The 17,519-nt window shown below is 34.3% G+C and overlaps 1 protein-coding gene across 3 annotated transcripts in view; it reads left to right on the plus strand.

The window, feature by feature from the left end:
- arhgef18b (rho/rac guanine nucleotide exchange factor (GEF) 18b) overlaps window positions 1–16,687 on the plus strand; it is a 65,329-nt gene extending 48,642 nt beyond the window's left edge. For all 3 annotated transcript variants that reach the window (XM_051094725.1, XM_051094723.1, XM_051094724.1), the window contains 4 exons: window positions 1,330–1,809; window positions 13,126–13,450; window positions 13,524–13,637; window positions 13,756–16,687. In XM_051094725.1, coding sequence (XP_050950682.1) covers window positions 1,330–1,809; window positions 13,126–13,450; window positions 13,524–13,637; window positions 13,756–13,901 — 1,065 coding nt within the window. In that variant the 3' untranslated portion in view covers window positions 13,902–16,687. The remainder of the gene's footprint in view (window positions 1–1,329; window positions 1,810–13,125; window positions 13,451–13,523; window positions 13,638–13,755) is intronic.
- Window positions 16,688–17,519: the final 832 nt, after the last annotated feature.

Here is a 17,519-nt window from a genome sequence, read left to right on the forward strand (position 1 = left end):
TTCTCCGTTTTTTTTTTTTTTGTTTTGTTTTCTTTCTTGTCTTTTTTTGTTTGTTTTGATGACAGTCCGTTTGTTTATGCTTTTGTTTGTTTTTTCTTTCAGTTCTTTCATTTTCTTTTTTGTCCCTTTTTGTTTGTTTACTTGTTTTGATGACAGTCTGTTATTTGGTCTTTCGTTTATTGTTTTGTTTTGTTTTTTCAGTTGTTCTTTTCTTTTCTTTTTTGTCTTTCTTTCATTTGTTTGTTTGCTTTTTGTTTGTTTGTTTGTTTTGATGACAGTCCATTGTCTGGCCATTGTTTATTCCTTTATTTTTTCTTTCAGTTGTCCTTTCATTTTCTTTTTTATTTGTTTTGATGACAGTCTATTCTATGGCTGTTTGTTCATTTTTTGTTTATTTCTTCTTTCAGTTGTCCTTTCAAATCTGTCTTTTGTTTTGATTGTTTTTTTTTCTTTCTTTGGCCATTTGTTTATCATTTTATTTGTTTTTTCTTTCAGTTGTCCTTTTCTTTTTCTTTTTTGTCTTGTTTGTTTCTTTCTTTTGTTTGTTTGTTTTGATGACAGTTGGTTCTTTAGCCTTTTGTTTGTTTGTTTTTTTATTTGTTTTTTTCCTTTAGTTTTCTTTGTTGTCTGTCTTTGTGTTTGTCGTTGTTTTTCTGTTGTTTTTACATTTTCTCTTTTGTTCGTTCTGTTTTTTTTTTCTGTTTTTTGTTTGCACTCATTCTGTTTTTTATTCTTTTGTTTGTTTATTCACTCTTTTTGTTTTTTGGGTTTTTTTTTGCAATATTTATTATTTTTATGCTAAATATATATTTATACATATATATTTATACATATTTATTATTTTATTATAAATATTTATTCTTTTTATTCAAATATTTTTAGATATTATTTTTTTTCTTTTGGTCTTTTGTTTTTTCTTCTGCCCCTTCAGTTATCCTTTCTTTCATTTTTTTTTTTTTTTTTTTTTTTTTTTTTTTGCTTTTGTTGATTTGATTGATTTTGATTTGACTGTATTTTGTCATTTTTCTTTCACGCCTTTGTTTGTTCTTTTGACTTTTCATTCCTCCTTTGTCCTTTTTTCTATTTCTATCGGTTGTCCTTTAAGCTGCCTGCTTTCTTTTTTGTGTTTTCATTCTGTTAGCATTGCATTAAATTTACATTCTCACCAGACACTTTCTTAAAGCGCCTTACAATACAGTCACACAAATCATGTTTGAGCAAATACACGGACAGGCAGCTGAAAGTACACTTGCTAAACTAAGCTTTAGTTACCAGAAAGCTCTTAACAACTATCCAAACATCAAGTCCTTTCTGTCTCCTTCCCCTCAGGCCATAATCTCCCAGCAGGACAGCCACATCGAGCTCCAGCGGGCTTCTCTCCTCACCGCCGAGCGGGAACGACCCGGCAGCCGGAACCGCGGCACAGACGTGCTCCTGGAGCAGGAGAAGCAGCGCAACCTGGAGAAACATCGCGAGGAGCTCGCCAACTTCCAGCGGCTGCAGAGCCAGCATCGGCAGGAGCAGACGCGCTGGGAACGAGAGCGGGAGAAGCAGCGGCGGCAGGCGGAGGCGGCCGAGCAGCGACTGAAGGAGCGAGAGGAGGAGTGCTGGCGACTGGAGATGCGATTGACCGAAGAGAGACAGGAACTCGAGAGGCAAAGGCAGACTTACCAGCAAGACCTAGAGAGGCTGAGAGAGTCCACACGTGCCGTCGAGAAAGAGAAAGAGCGATTGGAGCAACAGAGGAAGTTGAAGAAGCACAACACGGTGCCGAATACAGCAGCGCTGTATGCACAGGAAGTTGGACAGGTGAGATGCCACATGACTCTAGTTGTTTCCATATCCCTCCCTTCATTATGCTTCCTGTCGGTCCCTACATGAATCTTGATTTTCTTGAATGGCTGCACATGCTGAACCACTAAACTATCTAAAGGTCATTTAGGCTATTAGGTCCAATTAATCGTACCAATGCAACTGGTTGGCACATAAATATTAGACAATAAATTCAGGCTAAAATTGTCTGCACCAGTTTTCATTGCTTTTTTTTTTTTAATCATAGTAAAAATTTGCAATGTTTTTTATTTGTTTTAAAATCTTCGCGTGGGGTTGATTAATGATAGTACTACTAATATTAGTTATCTTATTAAAACATATTTTTTTTAAAGGAATATTTACCAGAAAAAATATTTTCCAGAATTTCTTTACCAGAAAAAATGTAAATACACAGTATTTCTAAAAAAGAAATTTTTAGTAAAAATCAATCAGAGATGCTTTTGATTATTAAAATGTAATGAAATGTAATAAATAAATTTAAAAATAAATCCAGAAAATTCATGGAAAACACAGAATGTGGTTAAAAAAAAAACTGAAAAATACAAATTTCATAGGGCCTTTAAATATAATTTTTGTTTAATAAATCGTTTAGTAAATTGTTGTAAAATTGTGTAGGGTTTTACTTCAATTAATTAGACATGCCTTTTGATTAATATTTTTATTTAACCATTAAAACAAAAAAAATTTAAAAAATGCAATCTAGAAGAATTAAAAATAATAATAATAATAATAATAATTAAAAAAATTAAAGAACTTTTGGGGGGAAAAAATAAAATAGATGAAATAGGGCTGTAGTAATTTATTTCTGTGATACAAAGCTGAATTTTCAGCATCATTACTCCAGTCTTCAGTGTCACATGATCTTTCAGAAATCATTCTAATATGCTGATGCTCTAGAAACATTATCAATGTTAAAAGCATTGCTTAATATTTTTGTGGAAACTGTGATTTATTTATTTTTTTCAAAGTTACTTAATTAATAGAAAGTTTAAAGAACAAATTTTATTTGACATGATAAATATCTTTCACTTTTGATCAATTTGATGTGTCCTTTGCTAAATAAATATATTAATTTCTTTAAAAAAAAAAAAAAAAACTACTGTTAGCAATATTCGATATATACCTTAATGTATACTTATCAATTCAGCATCAATTCAAAATCAAAAGTTTAACACAATTATTTATTTGTATCTGATGAATACATAATGTAAATTCTAAAATGTATAAAATATGTATAAATATAAGGATATGTGGTAATAAGCGTTAATATTTATTTGCATGAATGTTTTTAACAATACCTTCTGAATCAGACAGTTTGAACTGAATCTCTGAAATGAATCAAACAATGCAACAATGAACTCTTTCATGAATATCTAATGAATCACCTAGCTATTCAAGAAAATGGGAGCTGGCATACGTTAAATTGGCATGATGTCACCTCTGTGCTCTTTTTTTTCTTTTTTTCTTTTTTTTTCTGGTGCCACGTTATTAATTTCAATGTGTAGGTGTGCCAGCGGAGAGCATCTTCCTTTCCCACGCTCTCTTTTTAGTTGTGCTCTACCAGCACAATCAAAGGGAACAATGTGGCACTGTGAGGTTTCATAGCAGTGGCTTTGCTAATCTACCTGCCACCCTGCCCTACCTGTTTGCCGATGAGCCTGCTAGATTACCCAGCTAGCACTGTGGGAAAAAACAGACACTTGGACAAGCGTTGTTTGAAGAGTCTTAACCAGCTCACAAAAACAGTCCATTTCTGTGTAGCCAATTTTCTAGCTGTCAGCCGTAATGAAACAATCCCAGAGATCACAACACACTAAAATCATGGCAAATGTGTACTTTGTCTTTAGCATTTCTTCTTCATTTGCACACGGTTTGACTGGCTCCGTCATCTGTTTCTCATCAAACTCAGGGGTTTTCGTGCTTTCCTTCAATCACGTTAAACTGATTTGAGCACCGTGGCCTGCCTGTCCGTTCGCGTGCGCATACTTGATGACTAACCCTCTTATTTTGACGGATTACTCGGAAAAGGACGTCTAAGGGCCGGACAAGGCGTCTTTCAGGCTTCTTTTAAACATGCATGCGGAACTTACAGAAGTGCAGAACTTTCCTAAAGGCCGTAATGCAGTGACGTTAGCAATTTAATAGGCAGTGACCAAACAAAATGTAATCAAGACAGAATCAATTAGCATCAGTGTTAGTCATTTTATAGTATTAAGGAGGAATGTGCATTTAAAGTTTATGATCCAAAATCAAACAGCCACAGCCAGGCGTATGTTTGCACTGCTGGGTTACAGATGAACATGAATCAGCACTTTAGTGGCAAAGCTTTTTTTTTTTTCTTTTTTTCTATCATTATGTATTATGTAGAAAGTAGGGATGTGAAAAACATTTTCAAAATCAACTAGTTATTGAGTTTCAAAATGACTGCTTGATCTTAATGAAGCTCTATGTTGGATTTAAAGGGGTCATCGGATGCAAAGTTCACTTTTACATGTTGTTTGAACATTGATGTATGTTGGCAGTGTATGTACAAATCTACCCTATAATGATACAAATCTATGCAGTGGTTTTTAATTAATCTGTAAAAATAATATCCCCTTTTTCAAATCGAGCCATTCTCAGAAACCTGTCGGTGTGACGGCCACTCCCACCATGGTTGATTGACATGAGCGTCTTACCTCAGACAGTCCGGCCTCCATTGTTTCGATGCCGGAGCAGGGATGTAAGTTAGACAAGAATATCTCTGACTGAGCGATTGAGGTGTTGTGTTGCTGGATGTAATAATGAACACAGTGGTCGTCCTTTACTCCCGACATCTGAGCAGCTGAAGATGCTGTAGATTACGTTTGTTTGTGAAGGGAATGCGCCTCCCGATCTACAAATATCCGTCTGTGTTCATGCGAATCATTCGTGATCCAGCTTCACTTACAGCAGAAGTGACTATAAGGGTTTTTTATGAATCTTTGCGATCGCCTTTCCTAATAATGTGCTAGTTAGCAAGTTTAGTGGCTAAAGTAAACAGGCTCGTCACTCCACAGAGAGAAGAGAGGGGCGGGGCGAGCAGAGCTCATTAACATTTAAAGCAGCCTCGACCAGAACAGGATGATTTTTGCAGAGCTGATTTTGGCAAGGTAAAAAGGGTGTTGTTTTACACAACCATTGAGAATTTTTAACCAAAGTATATTATAGACTTTTCATTAAGACCCTAAAGAGTCATATCAACTTGTGGAAAATGGGCATCCGATGATCCCTTTAAGATCTTAATTGGTATAGGATTTACTTTTTAAAACATTTTCACCCACTGTTTTTTGTTGATTTGTAAATCTTGTGAAATTTACAAGTATCACATTGAATTAAAAGTGAAATTTTAAAGTAGAAAATTGAAATGGTGAATTAAATGACATTTTAAAGTAGAAAGTTTAAAATAGTCTCTTTGAAAATATAAAAATTTACAAGTAACAAATTGAAATAAATGTGAAATTTTAAAGTAGAATGCTTGAAATAGTTTTTGTAAATCTTGTGAAATTTACAAGTAACACACTGAATATAAAATGACATTTTAAAGTAATCATTTTGAATGGTGAATTAAACGTGACATTTTTAAGTAGAAATTTAAAACTCTCTTTGTAAATCTCTTTGTAAATTTAAAATTGTCTAAGTGAAATTTTAAAGTGAAGAGCTTGAAATATTCTCTTTGTAAATTTTGTGAAATTTTCAAGTAGCACATTGAGTTAAATGTGAAATTTTAACGTAGAAAGCTTTAAAATAGAAACATTGAATTTAAAATGAATTTCTAAAGTAGAAATGTTAAATAGTCAATGAATTAAACATGCAATTTTAAAGTAGAAATTTGAAATAGTCACTTTGTCAGTCTTGAGAAATTTACAAGACTGAATTAAAAGTGAAATTTTCAAGTAGAAATTTAAAATAGTCTTTGTAAATCTTGTGAAATATACAAGTAACATTGAATTTAAAATTACATTTTCAAGTAGAAATTTAAAATAGTCTCTTTGTAAATCTTTTTTACAAGTAACAAATTGAATTAAGTGTGAAATTTTAGAGTAGAAAGCTTTAAAATTGTCTCTTCGTAAATCTTGCAAAATTGACACGAAACGGTGAATAAAGTGTAAATTTCTAAGCAGATATTTGAAATAGTCTCTTTTTGAATCCTGCGAAATTTACAAGACATTGAATTAAAGTGAAATTTTAAAATAGAAGGCTTAAAACAGTCTGTAAATCTTGTGAAATTTACAAGTAACACATTGAATTAAACATGAAATTTCAAAGTAGAAACACAATGACTTAAAAGTGAAATTTTTAAGTAGAAATTTGAAATAGTATCTATGTAAATATTGTGATGTTTACAAGTAACATTGAATTAAATGTAAAATTTTAAAGTAGAAAGTTTGAAATGGTCTCTCTGAATCTTATAAAATTTCCAAGTAATGCATTGAAATAAATGTGAAATTGTGTTTTGAAACTTTTATTGAGGTTTTTTTTTTTTAACAAAACGACACCGACAGCACCAGGTGTGATGCAACAGCTGAAGGCGCATATGTAGTTCCACTGAAAATTACAATTTTCAAGTCTGACATTAATTGTCAAGCCTGTGAATTTGTTTCTGTAGAACAGCTGTAGTACCGGAATTGAATTTGGTTATTCAGATACTTGCTGTTACACATTTTGGCATGTCAAACACCATTTCAGAGAACATCTCTAATTTATTACCTTTGCGCCACCAATAAAATCATAAATCTCGATAAGCTCACTTTTGAAGCTCAAATCAAACAGCCGACTAGTCGACCGTCTTTGATCCTTCCCCAGAAATCTATGTTTAGAATCACGTGGTCACATTTGCATACAGACTGAAATGTTAAAAGACACAAACACCCCCTGACAGTAAGTTGCCACAGCTTTGTTGTTCATTGTGTGTATTTGAGGTCACAGAAACGTGTCCGCTCATGCCCGGCCTTGTCAGATTTCCTGTGATCTCGGCTTATCTCAGGTTAGTACGGCTATCAGTACATAGTAACCGTCTAGCTGTGGTGCCAGGCTACAGACTTTGATCAAATATACGCCATAAAATAAAGATTTATTACAACAAGACGGAAATAACGTCTCAGAAACAGAAAGCATATACTTTTCAGTTCATTTAGAAAGTTCTAGTTTCAATTGAGCAAATTTATGACCTGAAAATGTGATTTTTACTAAAAGAGAAAGAATCAGAGTAACATCATGGACGCACGTTATCTGCCAGTGTCATTGTTTACGATTTTGCAACGATTTTACGGTTTCCTAGTTAGGCCACTTGTCTTTGTTTTTTACGTTCCCACAGCTCGATAAATTAGTTTTATCATACGCTGTATTGTTGTATCTCACTGTCAGCTTTAATGTCGGATATATTGGGGGTTGTTTGACCTGGGTAGGAGTTGTTCTTTTGTTGCCGCCTTAGTCACTTCCGTTTGTTAAAGCATGGCTCAGCTCTTAAGATAAAGTCGAATTTTAGTTTTTCATGTGCTCCTGTCTTACTCTCGTTCATATGTGCTCAACTTTGACCTCCAGTTCCAAAGAAGGCAACTTTTTATGGCCGAGTATATTTTACTTTTGAAAGATTTACGCTCCACATTCCTGTTTCCAGGCAGTCTGTATTTGTGATGCTTCGTAGTGAGGTAAAAACACCCAAAACAACCCTTCAGAAACAGGTATTTAGCACTATGATTTAAGAGCCACATTTTCAGCAGTGAGCCCTTTCGACCAGTCCGCGCACAGCAGAGCTGCTCCAAATGAATATTTGCTTGAAGTATCCAGGGAAGTCTTGAGTTGGGAAAACCGCAACGTATAATTACCTGCCAGCACCCTTTCATTAATACCAGCGCTGGAATTCGGCCAATCTTAATTGTTTATGTGCTGTCAGTCAAGTCTTTGTGCCGAAGACCTTGCACACCCCTCGCATTTTTAACGCTCTGGAAACCTTATATTTACTGAAGGCACCTTTAGGACTGGGAACAATGGAGCATCTGTGCTGGGATCCCAGCGTTTGGGAAAACTACTCGTGCTCCACAAAAGCCACGCTGTGCGATGGTTCAAGATGATGTCGCCCCTGGGCCTGTTGGAGAAGTTCAGCCTTTTCCAACCTCTTTTCTGGAGAGAGACACCAATATTACACATTTTGGATGTCTTCCTTATTTGACCTATCCATTTCAGGTCTTGGAGTCTCTACTAATTAAGCTGACTTAGTTGTGTTCAATTAGGAAGAGTTTTCAAAATGCATAGAAGAAACGAGCTTGGGAAACCCTGTTTCAGTTGATTAAGCTCCCAGAAGAACATCTCCCAATGTTTGGATGTTCTCCTTAAAGGGGTGGTTCACCTTCATGTCGTTCCAAACTCATAAGACCTTCGTTCATCTTCAAAACACAAATTTAGATATTTCTGATGAAGTCTGAGAGCTTTCTGACCCTGCATAGACAGTAACAGTACTATCAATTAAGGATGAACCATTGATGTCCTTACCATCTCTCTGAGCCTTGAATGTGGCTTTTGGATTTCACCAAAAATATCTTAATTTGTGTTCCAAAGATGAATAAAGGTCTTAACCTTTTAAGTAGACATGCAAAATGTTCAGGAATGTGGTTGAGAAGCACAGCTCTAGATATTTGAGAACCTCCCAAAGTGTGGATGTCCTCCTTAACCACATTTTTGGTGAAATTATGGAAATTGGAGCATGTAATTGGGTCTTGCAGAAGCATAATTTACAGATTGAGGTGGGTGGCACTGGTTTTAATTATATCTTTGAGGTGTGGAGAAGATTGGCCATTTTCACAGCTTTAAGTTGTGTAGATGTGATGGACAGGTAATTAAATTTTGGATGTCTTCCTTTTTTGACTAATCCATTTCAGGTCTTAGAGTCTAATTGAGTTGATTTTGTTGTGTTTGATTAGGAAGAGTTTGAAAATGCATAGAAGGAACAAGCTTGGGAAACCCTGTTTCAGATGATTGAGGATCCCAGAAGAACATCTCCCAATGTTTGGATGTTCTCCTCAAAGGGTTAGTTCACCCAAAAATGAAAATTCTGTCAGTAATTACTCACTCTCATGTTGTTCCAAACCCATAAGACCTTCGTTCATCTTCACAACACAAACTAAGATATTTTTGATGAAATCCGATAGCTTTCTGACCGTACATAGACAACAACGGTTGAACCATTAATGTCACATGGACTATTTTATCAATGTCCTTACTTTCCTTAATTTGTGTTCTGAAGATGAAAGGTCTTATGGGTTTGTAACAACATCATGGTGAGTAATTAATTACAGAATATTCATTTTTGGGTGAACTAACCTTTTATGTAGACATGCTAAATGTTCAGGAACGTGGTTGAGAACCACGGCTCTAGATGTTTGAGGACCTCACGATGTTTGTATGTTCTCCTTAACCACATTTTTTGTGAACTCCTGAAAATTGAAGGGTGTAATTGTGTCTTGCAGAAGCATAATGTACAGATTGAGGTGGGTGGCGCTAGTTTTAATTACACCTTTAAGGTGTGAAGAGTTTTAAGTACTGTAGCTGTGATGGACAGTTACATGATTATTCAATCATTTCCGTGAACTAAGGGTGTTGGTAACTTCACGGTTAATTATTTGGACGCCTTGTGTACATTTTCAAGGTTTGCTTCTAGGTGCATCCCAAAATTGCGTAATCCCTATTGGGCCCTTGAGCAAGACTTGCTTGCACCAGGTGGACTATCCCTCCAAACAGTGTACAATATGTCCTTTAGATAAAAAGGACTGTAAGCTGCTGATGTGCGTTAATAATTTTTACCTCGTGCTTAACTTAGTCCTTTCATGTGGAGCTGTCTTCAATTTGTGTTACATTTTATGCCCGTGTTGACAAAGTGCGCTCGAGAGCGCATCAAACGTCTTTGTTCTGCATGCAAAGCAGCATGTGTTTTAAATTTAGCTTCGTCCTGTAAATCCCAAACTCTTCAGCAGACTGGATTTCCTATACAGCGCATTAGCTCGGCATTTCCTGCTTGTCGTGCTCAAATGTGGAAGCTGATCTTCAGAAGATGAGTGAAAACACATTGAATTTAAATGCAGGAGATGCATCTCTAAATTTTTGGCCCGTAATATGTAGTTTAGGCAGTATTGATTTAGTAGATGCATTCATCTAAAGTAATGAAGAACGACATGAAAAACAGTTAAAGACAAGTGATTTATCGCAACAGTGTCATCTGTGGTATTTGAAGATCTACAGCTGGTACAATTGGTGGTTATTAATGAAAACATTTTACATATATTGTCCCATTGAAGTCTATGCAACAAACTATGTAAAAATTGGTTTCTGTGTGTTTTAGAACTGACAGGCAGAACAAATTTGTGAATAAATAGTACATGAAGCCATTCTTGCATGAATTCGGAGTTCAATATAAATGGTTCATGAATTCGTTCTTATACCGTAGAATTTGTCTTAATTTGATTCAGATGTTTGCAAATTCATTCTTATGTAAATGTTCACATTCAGTTTAACATTTGTCATTTGTAAAGCCATTACTGGATAAATTGTTGTAGCGTTCAATTCAGTAGTTCTTAAATACATTCTTGTATAAACTGTTGCATTCAATTCAGTTTTTCGTAAACCTGTTGTGTTTTTTTAAAATTCAGCTCATCTCTTCGTAAATCCATTTTTGTGTATATTACTACATTTAGTTTGTCGAAAATCCATATTTGCTTATATTGAAGCAATTCAGCTTTTTGTAAATACTTTGTGAATCCATATTGCTATGCTCAACTCAAAAATTCGTAAATCGTTTAGTGTAAATTATTGCATTCAGTTCAAGTGCTCCTTAAATTGTGTTAAATTTAGTTTTTCGTGTCTGTTATTGTGTATATTCTTACGTCAACATAGTCGTTCGTAATCCTTTAGTGTAAATTATTGCATTCAGTTCAGTTGTTTGCAAATACATTTTTGCTGCTATCGTTGCATTTAATTCAGTTTTTCATAAATCTGCTATTGTATATATTGTCACATTTAACTCTCAAATCCGTTCTTGCATAAACTGTTGCATTCATTACAGTTGTTCATAAATCTGTCATTGTGTACAGTATATTGCTGCATTCACCTTAATTCTTTGTAAATAGGTTTTTGTAAATTATTCCATTCATTTGTTCGTAAATCCAGTTTTTGCATAGTTGCATTTATTTCAGTTGTTCGTAAATCGAATGTGTGTATTTTTGCGGTCGGCTTGATTATTCGTAAATCAATTAGTGTAAATTTTTGCATTCAGTTAAATTGTTTGTAAATCCATTTTTACTTAAATAGTTGCGTCAGATTCAGATTTTCATGAATATAATGTTGTGTGTATTGTCACATTTAGCTCCATTAATCCATTTTTACTGAATTGTAGCATTTAATTCAGTTTTTCGTAAATCTACTATTGCGTATATTGTCACGTTCAGCTCAGTTGTTCGTAAATCAATTATTGTGTAAATTGTTGCATTTAATTCAGTTTGTAAATCTGTCATTGTTTACAGTATATTGTTGCATTCGACTCAGTTCTTCGTAAATATGCTTTTGAATTTGAAATTTGAAATTTTTGCATTTACAAACAACTAAAGGCCTTTTTGCATTAATTGTTGTATTTATTTCAGTTTTTCATAACTTGACTCTGTATATTGTTGCAGTCAACTTGATTGTTCGTAAATCCATTAGTGTAAATTATTGCTTTCGTTTGAATTGTTCATAAATCCATTTTTGCATAGTTTCGTCAATTTCATTTTTTCATAAATATAGTATGCGTATCATCACAGTAAAAATAATCATCTATTAAATCAGTTATGTGTATATTGTTACATTCAGTTTCTTTGTATGTAAAAGCATTGCATGAATTGTTGCATTTAATTCAGTTTTTCGTAAATCTACTTCTGTGTATATTGTTACGTTCAGCTCATCGTTTGCAAATAATTTCTTGCGTAAATTGTTGCATTTAATTCAGTTGTTTGCAAATCTGTCACTGTGTGCAGTATATTGTTGCGTTCAACTTAATTCTTCGTAAATGTTGTGGCATTTGGCGGTACGTTTTTGTAAATTATTGCCTTCAGTTGTTCGGAAATCCATTTTTACATAAATTGTTGCATTTATTTATTTTTTCATAACTGTATATTGTAGCAGTCGACTTGATTGTTACTAAATCCATTACTGTAAATTATTGTATTCTGGTAAATTGTTCATAACTCCATTTTTACTTAAATAGTTGCGTTAAATTCAGTTCGTCATGAGTATAATGTGTATTTTCACATTTAGCTCAATCGTTTGTTAATGCAGTGTTGTTTATATTGTTGCATTTAGTTTCTTTTGTATGTTAAAGCATTGCGTGAATTGTTGCATTTAATTCAGTTTTTCATAAATCTACTATTGCATATATTGTCACGTTCAACTCAGTTGTAAGTAAATCAGTTGGTTGCATTTAATGTAGTTGTTTGTAAATCTGTCAGTGTTGCGTTCGATTAAATTTTTTGTCAATATGCTTTTGAAAATTATTACATTCAGTTCGTAAATCCATTTTTGCATAAATATTTGCATTTATCAGTTTTTCGTAACTCTGTTCTGTATATTGCTGCGGTTGACTTGATTATTCGTAAATTCTGAAGCGAAACGATGTGTTTGTAACAGAAAAATATCCATATTTAAAACGTTATAAACCGTGATCTCTAGTTTCCAAATACCAATCACGAATAAGAAGTGCAAAACAAGGATTTGTACAGAGGGATTTCGATATAAGCCAAGAGAAGACTAGTTTTCCTTTACTTAAACAAAACTTGGTTCTTGAGAGACTAGCATATTCTCACTGGAGGTTATGCTTTGATTACGTCCTACGTCATCCGCTGGAACGCCACTCTTTCATGAATGCACATACGCCAGTTAACAGAAGCTAGAGATTACGGTTTATAAAGTTTTAAATATGGACCTTTTTCTTTCACAAATGCATCAGTTCACTTCAGAAGGCCTTTATTAACCTGAGGAGTCATTGTAGAGCACTTTTTATGATGGATGGATGCACTTTATTGGACTTCAAAATCTCAACAGCCATTCACTGCCATTATAAAGCTTGGAAGAGCCAGAACATTTTTTAATGTAACTCTGATTGAATTTGTCTGAAAGAAGAAAGTTTGAGGGTGAATAAATCATTGGGTAATTTTCATTTTTAGGTGAACTATCTCTTTAATCAACCTCTTTCCATTGGAAATTGCTTATCCACATGTGGCGCTAACATTTGCATTTTACTTCATGTTTTAGCTTTCCAGCTCCTCCAGCTTTAACGGTGACCTGCTGCTCGGCGGAATAGGGGAGCAGACGCTTCCTCAAAAGTCGCACCTGCGGGCCTCTTTCTCAGTTTCCCCCGCCGACTACACGGAGCGTCCCGAAGTCCACTCGCGTCGCGAGAGCTCCTGCAGCACCCTCCCGGCCAAGACGGAGGTCCCCATCCATCTCATCAGCACCACCAACCAGCTACACAAGCAGGGCAGCGTCCAGCAACAGATCCCGACCAAACTCGCCGCCCTCAGCAAAGGCAAAGAGAAGAGCGGGAAGGGCAAGAGTTCGCACCGCACCGACAGTTTAGGTTAGTAGTGCTGCACCAAATGACGTTGAAAGCAAATTTGCAAATTCCTAAATCAATCTTCACTTTCTTGTAGCTTCTGTTGACATGAAGCAGATGCTGCCCATCAAGCTGTCATCGAGGGATTCGGACGGAGGACACAAAGCACGCCGACCCATCAGCCCCCACCAACCTCAACATTCCCACACAGGTAAGACAAACAACCGCACCCGACATTCCCGGCCGAGCCTGAACGAGCCATTTCCCGCTGTGTAAACAGTCATTAGGCCCAGCTGACAGGCCTGTTGTTTGGTTTGCTCGCCCTGCAGATTCCCTCAGCCCTCCAGACGCTCATACGGACGCCCAGTCCGGCCTCGCTCCCGCCGGTCTCAAAACCCACAACCAGACCTCCCAGCCCACTCCCTCGTACACTGTTAGCGACGAAGTGGCCAAGGAGGACGTTATATTTTTCTGAGACATTGCATTGACGTTTTGGACATTTTGGACATTTTGGACGTTAGGTTATCTTAAGGAGCACGTTTTAATCCTTGTAGTCTTAACAGCTAACAAGTTTTATTGAAGCCTGTAAATTACAACGATGTTTTAGTTTGTACGAAAAAAATCTAAAAAGGTTCACCGTGTCCAGAAAACCCAAAGACTTTGACGGACAGCTTCACGTGAAGGACATTTCCGTAGCACGCGCGTCAAACGGACGATTTGAAGGACGAATGGATGTTTTTAGGTTGCTTATTGTTGTGGTGAGCAATTTTGCACAGCGTCAACATCCCATTTCATTCAAACACAGTATTTGGGACGGCTATTTTCTGTTGGATTTGGTCGGGTTCATTTCGCGGTCACTCTGGAACATTGTTGCTTGGAAAATGACAAAATTGACTTTTGAAATTGAAGTCAGTTTGTTCACAAACTGCTTTTGATGGTACATTGTATAAACTTAGATTTTTTTTTAATTTCAGCAAAGGCCAACTCCATTTCAGTGGTCATTTTATTCATGTGTCTAACGTTTCCAAGAGACATTTCTTCCAAATGTTCACAAAAAAAAAAATAAGTAGGGGATGTGGAGAAAATCTAAGATTTTATTAACCAATATTCTGTTTTTAATTTATATGTTAGTAGATCTTCCAAATGGAGAGAGCAGTTGATCTCAATTTTTTGAGATTACTCAAATAAAAATCATGAAGCATACATTTTAGATGGTAAATGAACCATGTTTTCAATTTTCCAAATGATCAAAAAGTCAATGTAAGATGCTGGCTAAAATACTAAACACCTGAATCTGAAGGAAAATCTTAAGAAATGTTGTAATGAAGAAGAAAAAGTAAAATTAGGAAGTAAGTACAATTCTCCTAGAATTGTCAATACCGTAATGCAGAAGCAATGTCATTTTTGTGATGTAAAGAAAATGTGATTTAAATAAAATGTAATCATTTTATAGAATTCATTTATTAGTAAACAGTATATATAGTGATTTTAATTTTATTTTTTAATAATTTTATTTTTGTAATAAAAAATAGTGTCAAACAAATAGATTTTTGTGACTGTATTATAGTAATGACTATATATAGTGTATATATATAGTATAGTAATTTGCTTTTTTTTTTTTTTTTTGCATTACGGTATTGAAGACTTTTGGGGGGAAATGTTTAATAATTTAATTAAATTATCCTAAAATTGGTTTTACTGTCTTAAAAAAAGTATATATATATATATATATATATATTTTTTTTTTTTTTTTTTTTTTTTTTTTTTTAATTTGGGGCAGAATATGACATTAATGCAGACAGTTCCATTTAAGTTTAGTGCCAAATATAGTTAAACATTGTGGTACACTACCAGTCAAAATTTTTTGCACAGTAATATTTTTAATGTTTTTTTTTTCTTTTAAAGAACTTTCTTCTGCTCGCCAAGCCTGCATTTGTTTGATCTAAAGTACAGCCAAAACTGTACAATTTTTAAATATTTTTATTATTTAAAGCAGTGATTCTCAAAGTGGGGTACCAGTACGACTAGTGGTACTCAGAGAAATCACTAAATTCAATATAAATTAATGTTAAAACACAATACATTTTAAGTACGAGGTAAGTAAGTTTTTAATTTATTATTATTATTTTTAACATTTAAGTACAGTACAGTTTTTATTTGAATTCTGGGTACAATACATTTTATTTAATCATTATTGTAAGTTAAACTTACTTATATTAAGTTTATTTACCTGTTTGCAAGCACAGTGCAGTGTTAATGTTAATGTTCAAACTGTCTATTTACAATGTTAAAGTGGCTGACAACACTAAATATTCTTTATATAAATTCTCTATAAATTAGGAATAAAACAGCCTCATTTTTGAACTGTGCAGAGCTGTAGCTGAATAGTTAGGTCTACTATGCTACTGTTTTTTTTTTATGCCGGTCATTATGGTGGTACTTGGAGAGCCAAATATTTTCTGAAGTGGTACTTGGTATGAAAAGTTTGAGAACCACTGCTTTAGATCAAATTAATGCACGCTTGGTGAGCAGAAGAGACTTAAAAAAAAAAAAGTAATAAAAAAAACATAAATCTTACTGTTCAAAAACTTCTGACTGGCAGTTTACATATACATTTTGGGGGGTTTAAAGAAACTTAAGTTTCCTTACGTAGTTATTTCTACATGCAATTTGTTTTAATCTCAAACATTTCCTCCTTTCTTACGACCCACATTCATTTCATTCCATGTCTAATTTAAGTCTCTAAAGTTGTCAAGCATTTCCTCTGTTCTTAAGCTGACCACACAAACAGCACGTGCGATGTAATAATCCAGATTTCAGAGTAATTCCACCAAAGACCAGGATGTAAACCACTCTAAATCTAACCCATGAGCTGTGAGTATGAAGCCACTGGACGTCTCTGACGTTTGTTTCCTGCGACCATGTGATTTGTATGTATATGTTGTACATATAGTTTCCTTCTAACATAGACAAGATGTAGATATTATGCAAGGATGTCATGTGACCACTGAAATTACACATGGTCCATTTGGGTATATTTGTTTTGTTTTGTAGGCACTTTTCTTGAAAAGAAAAAAACAAATGTGTCATTCAGCCTATTTTAGATCAGAAACAACCCATAATGCATTGCTTTGGATGACATTTCACCTCTTCCACTTGATGTAAGAATTTTTTTTGACAGTATGATTGGATATTCATCCTACATTTTGAGTTTCTACGTACATTTTCTTTCTGTGGTGCAAGTGAAGGGATATTTTCACACTGTAGCAAATCGGTTTCGACTGTCAGTAATGCGCAAATAAACGCCACGTGATGCTAATGACGTAATAATGAAGTTAGTGACTAAATGCTGTTTGTCTCACTCTTTTAGCTGCAGTGCACTTTACCTCAAAATGAATTGTTTTCATTAATTTGAACTGTGATCTTAAAAAAAAATCCATCATGTCGCTTTAAACTGTCACTTGATCCGGCCGGCATTCATTGTGACTAGCTTCTTGGTGTCTGTGATTGTAGGACATGATTGTACGACGTTATTCCTTTGTGAAGAAGATTTCTTGTCAAATATTGTTTAAAAAAATTATAATTTTCTTTGTTTCCAGTTACACTAGCCACTTTTCAATACCAGCGAACTTTAAGGGGACCTCAAGTGTTAATATTCAATATTTTGTGTCTTAAGTTTTTAGCACGCAAGGCCAGTGTGAATTTTTTTTTTTTTTTTTTTTTTTTTTTTTTCTACCACAGCATTGTACTCACTCTACCGAAGAAAAATAGAAATACTTGTGAACACTTAAAACTGCTGCCTTTAGAGATGTTTTAGTAATAAAATATGTGAAAAAAAAATTGATTCTGAGTCTTTACTTTTATTAAAACATCATTGTATGTCGAGCTTCGAAACGATTAGTCACGATTAATCAGAAATAAAAGTTCATATTTGCATACTATATGTGTGTGTACTGTGTATATTTATTATATATATATATATATATATATATATATATAAATACACACATAATTGATATTATATATAAATATAAATATTTTACATATAAATCTATGGAAAAATAAAGTTTTATTTTGAATCGATTAATCGTGA

This window comes from Labeo rohita, chromosome 22 (assembly GCF_022985175.1).
Source record: "Labeo rohita strain BAU-BD-2019 chromosome 22, IGBB_LRoh.1.0, whole genome shotgun sequence".
Taxonomy (NCBI): Eukaryota; Metazoa; Chordata; class Actinopteri; order Cypriniformes; family Cyprinidae; genus Labeo; species Labeo rohita.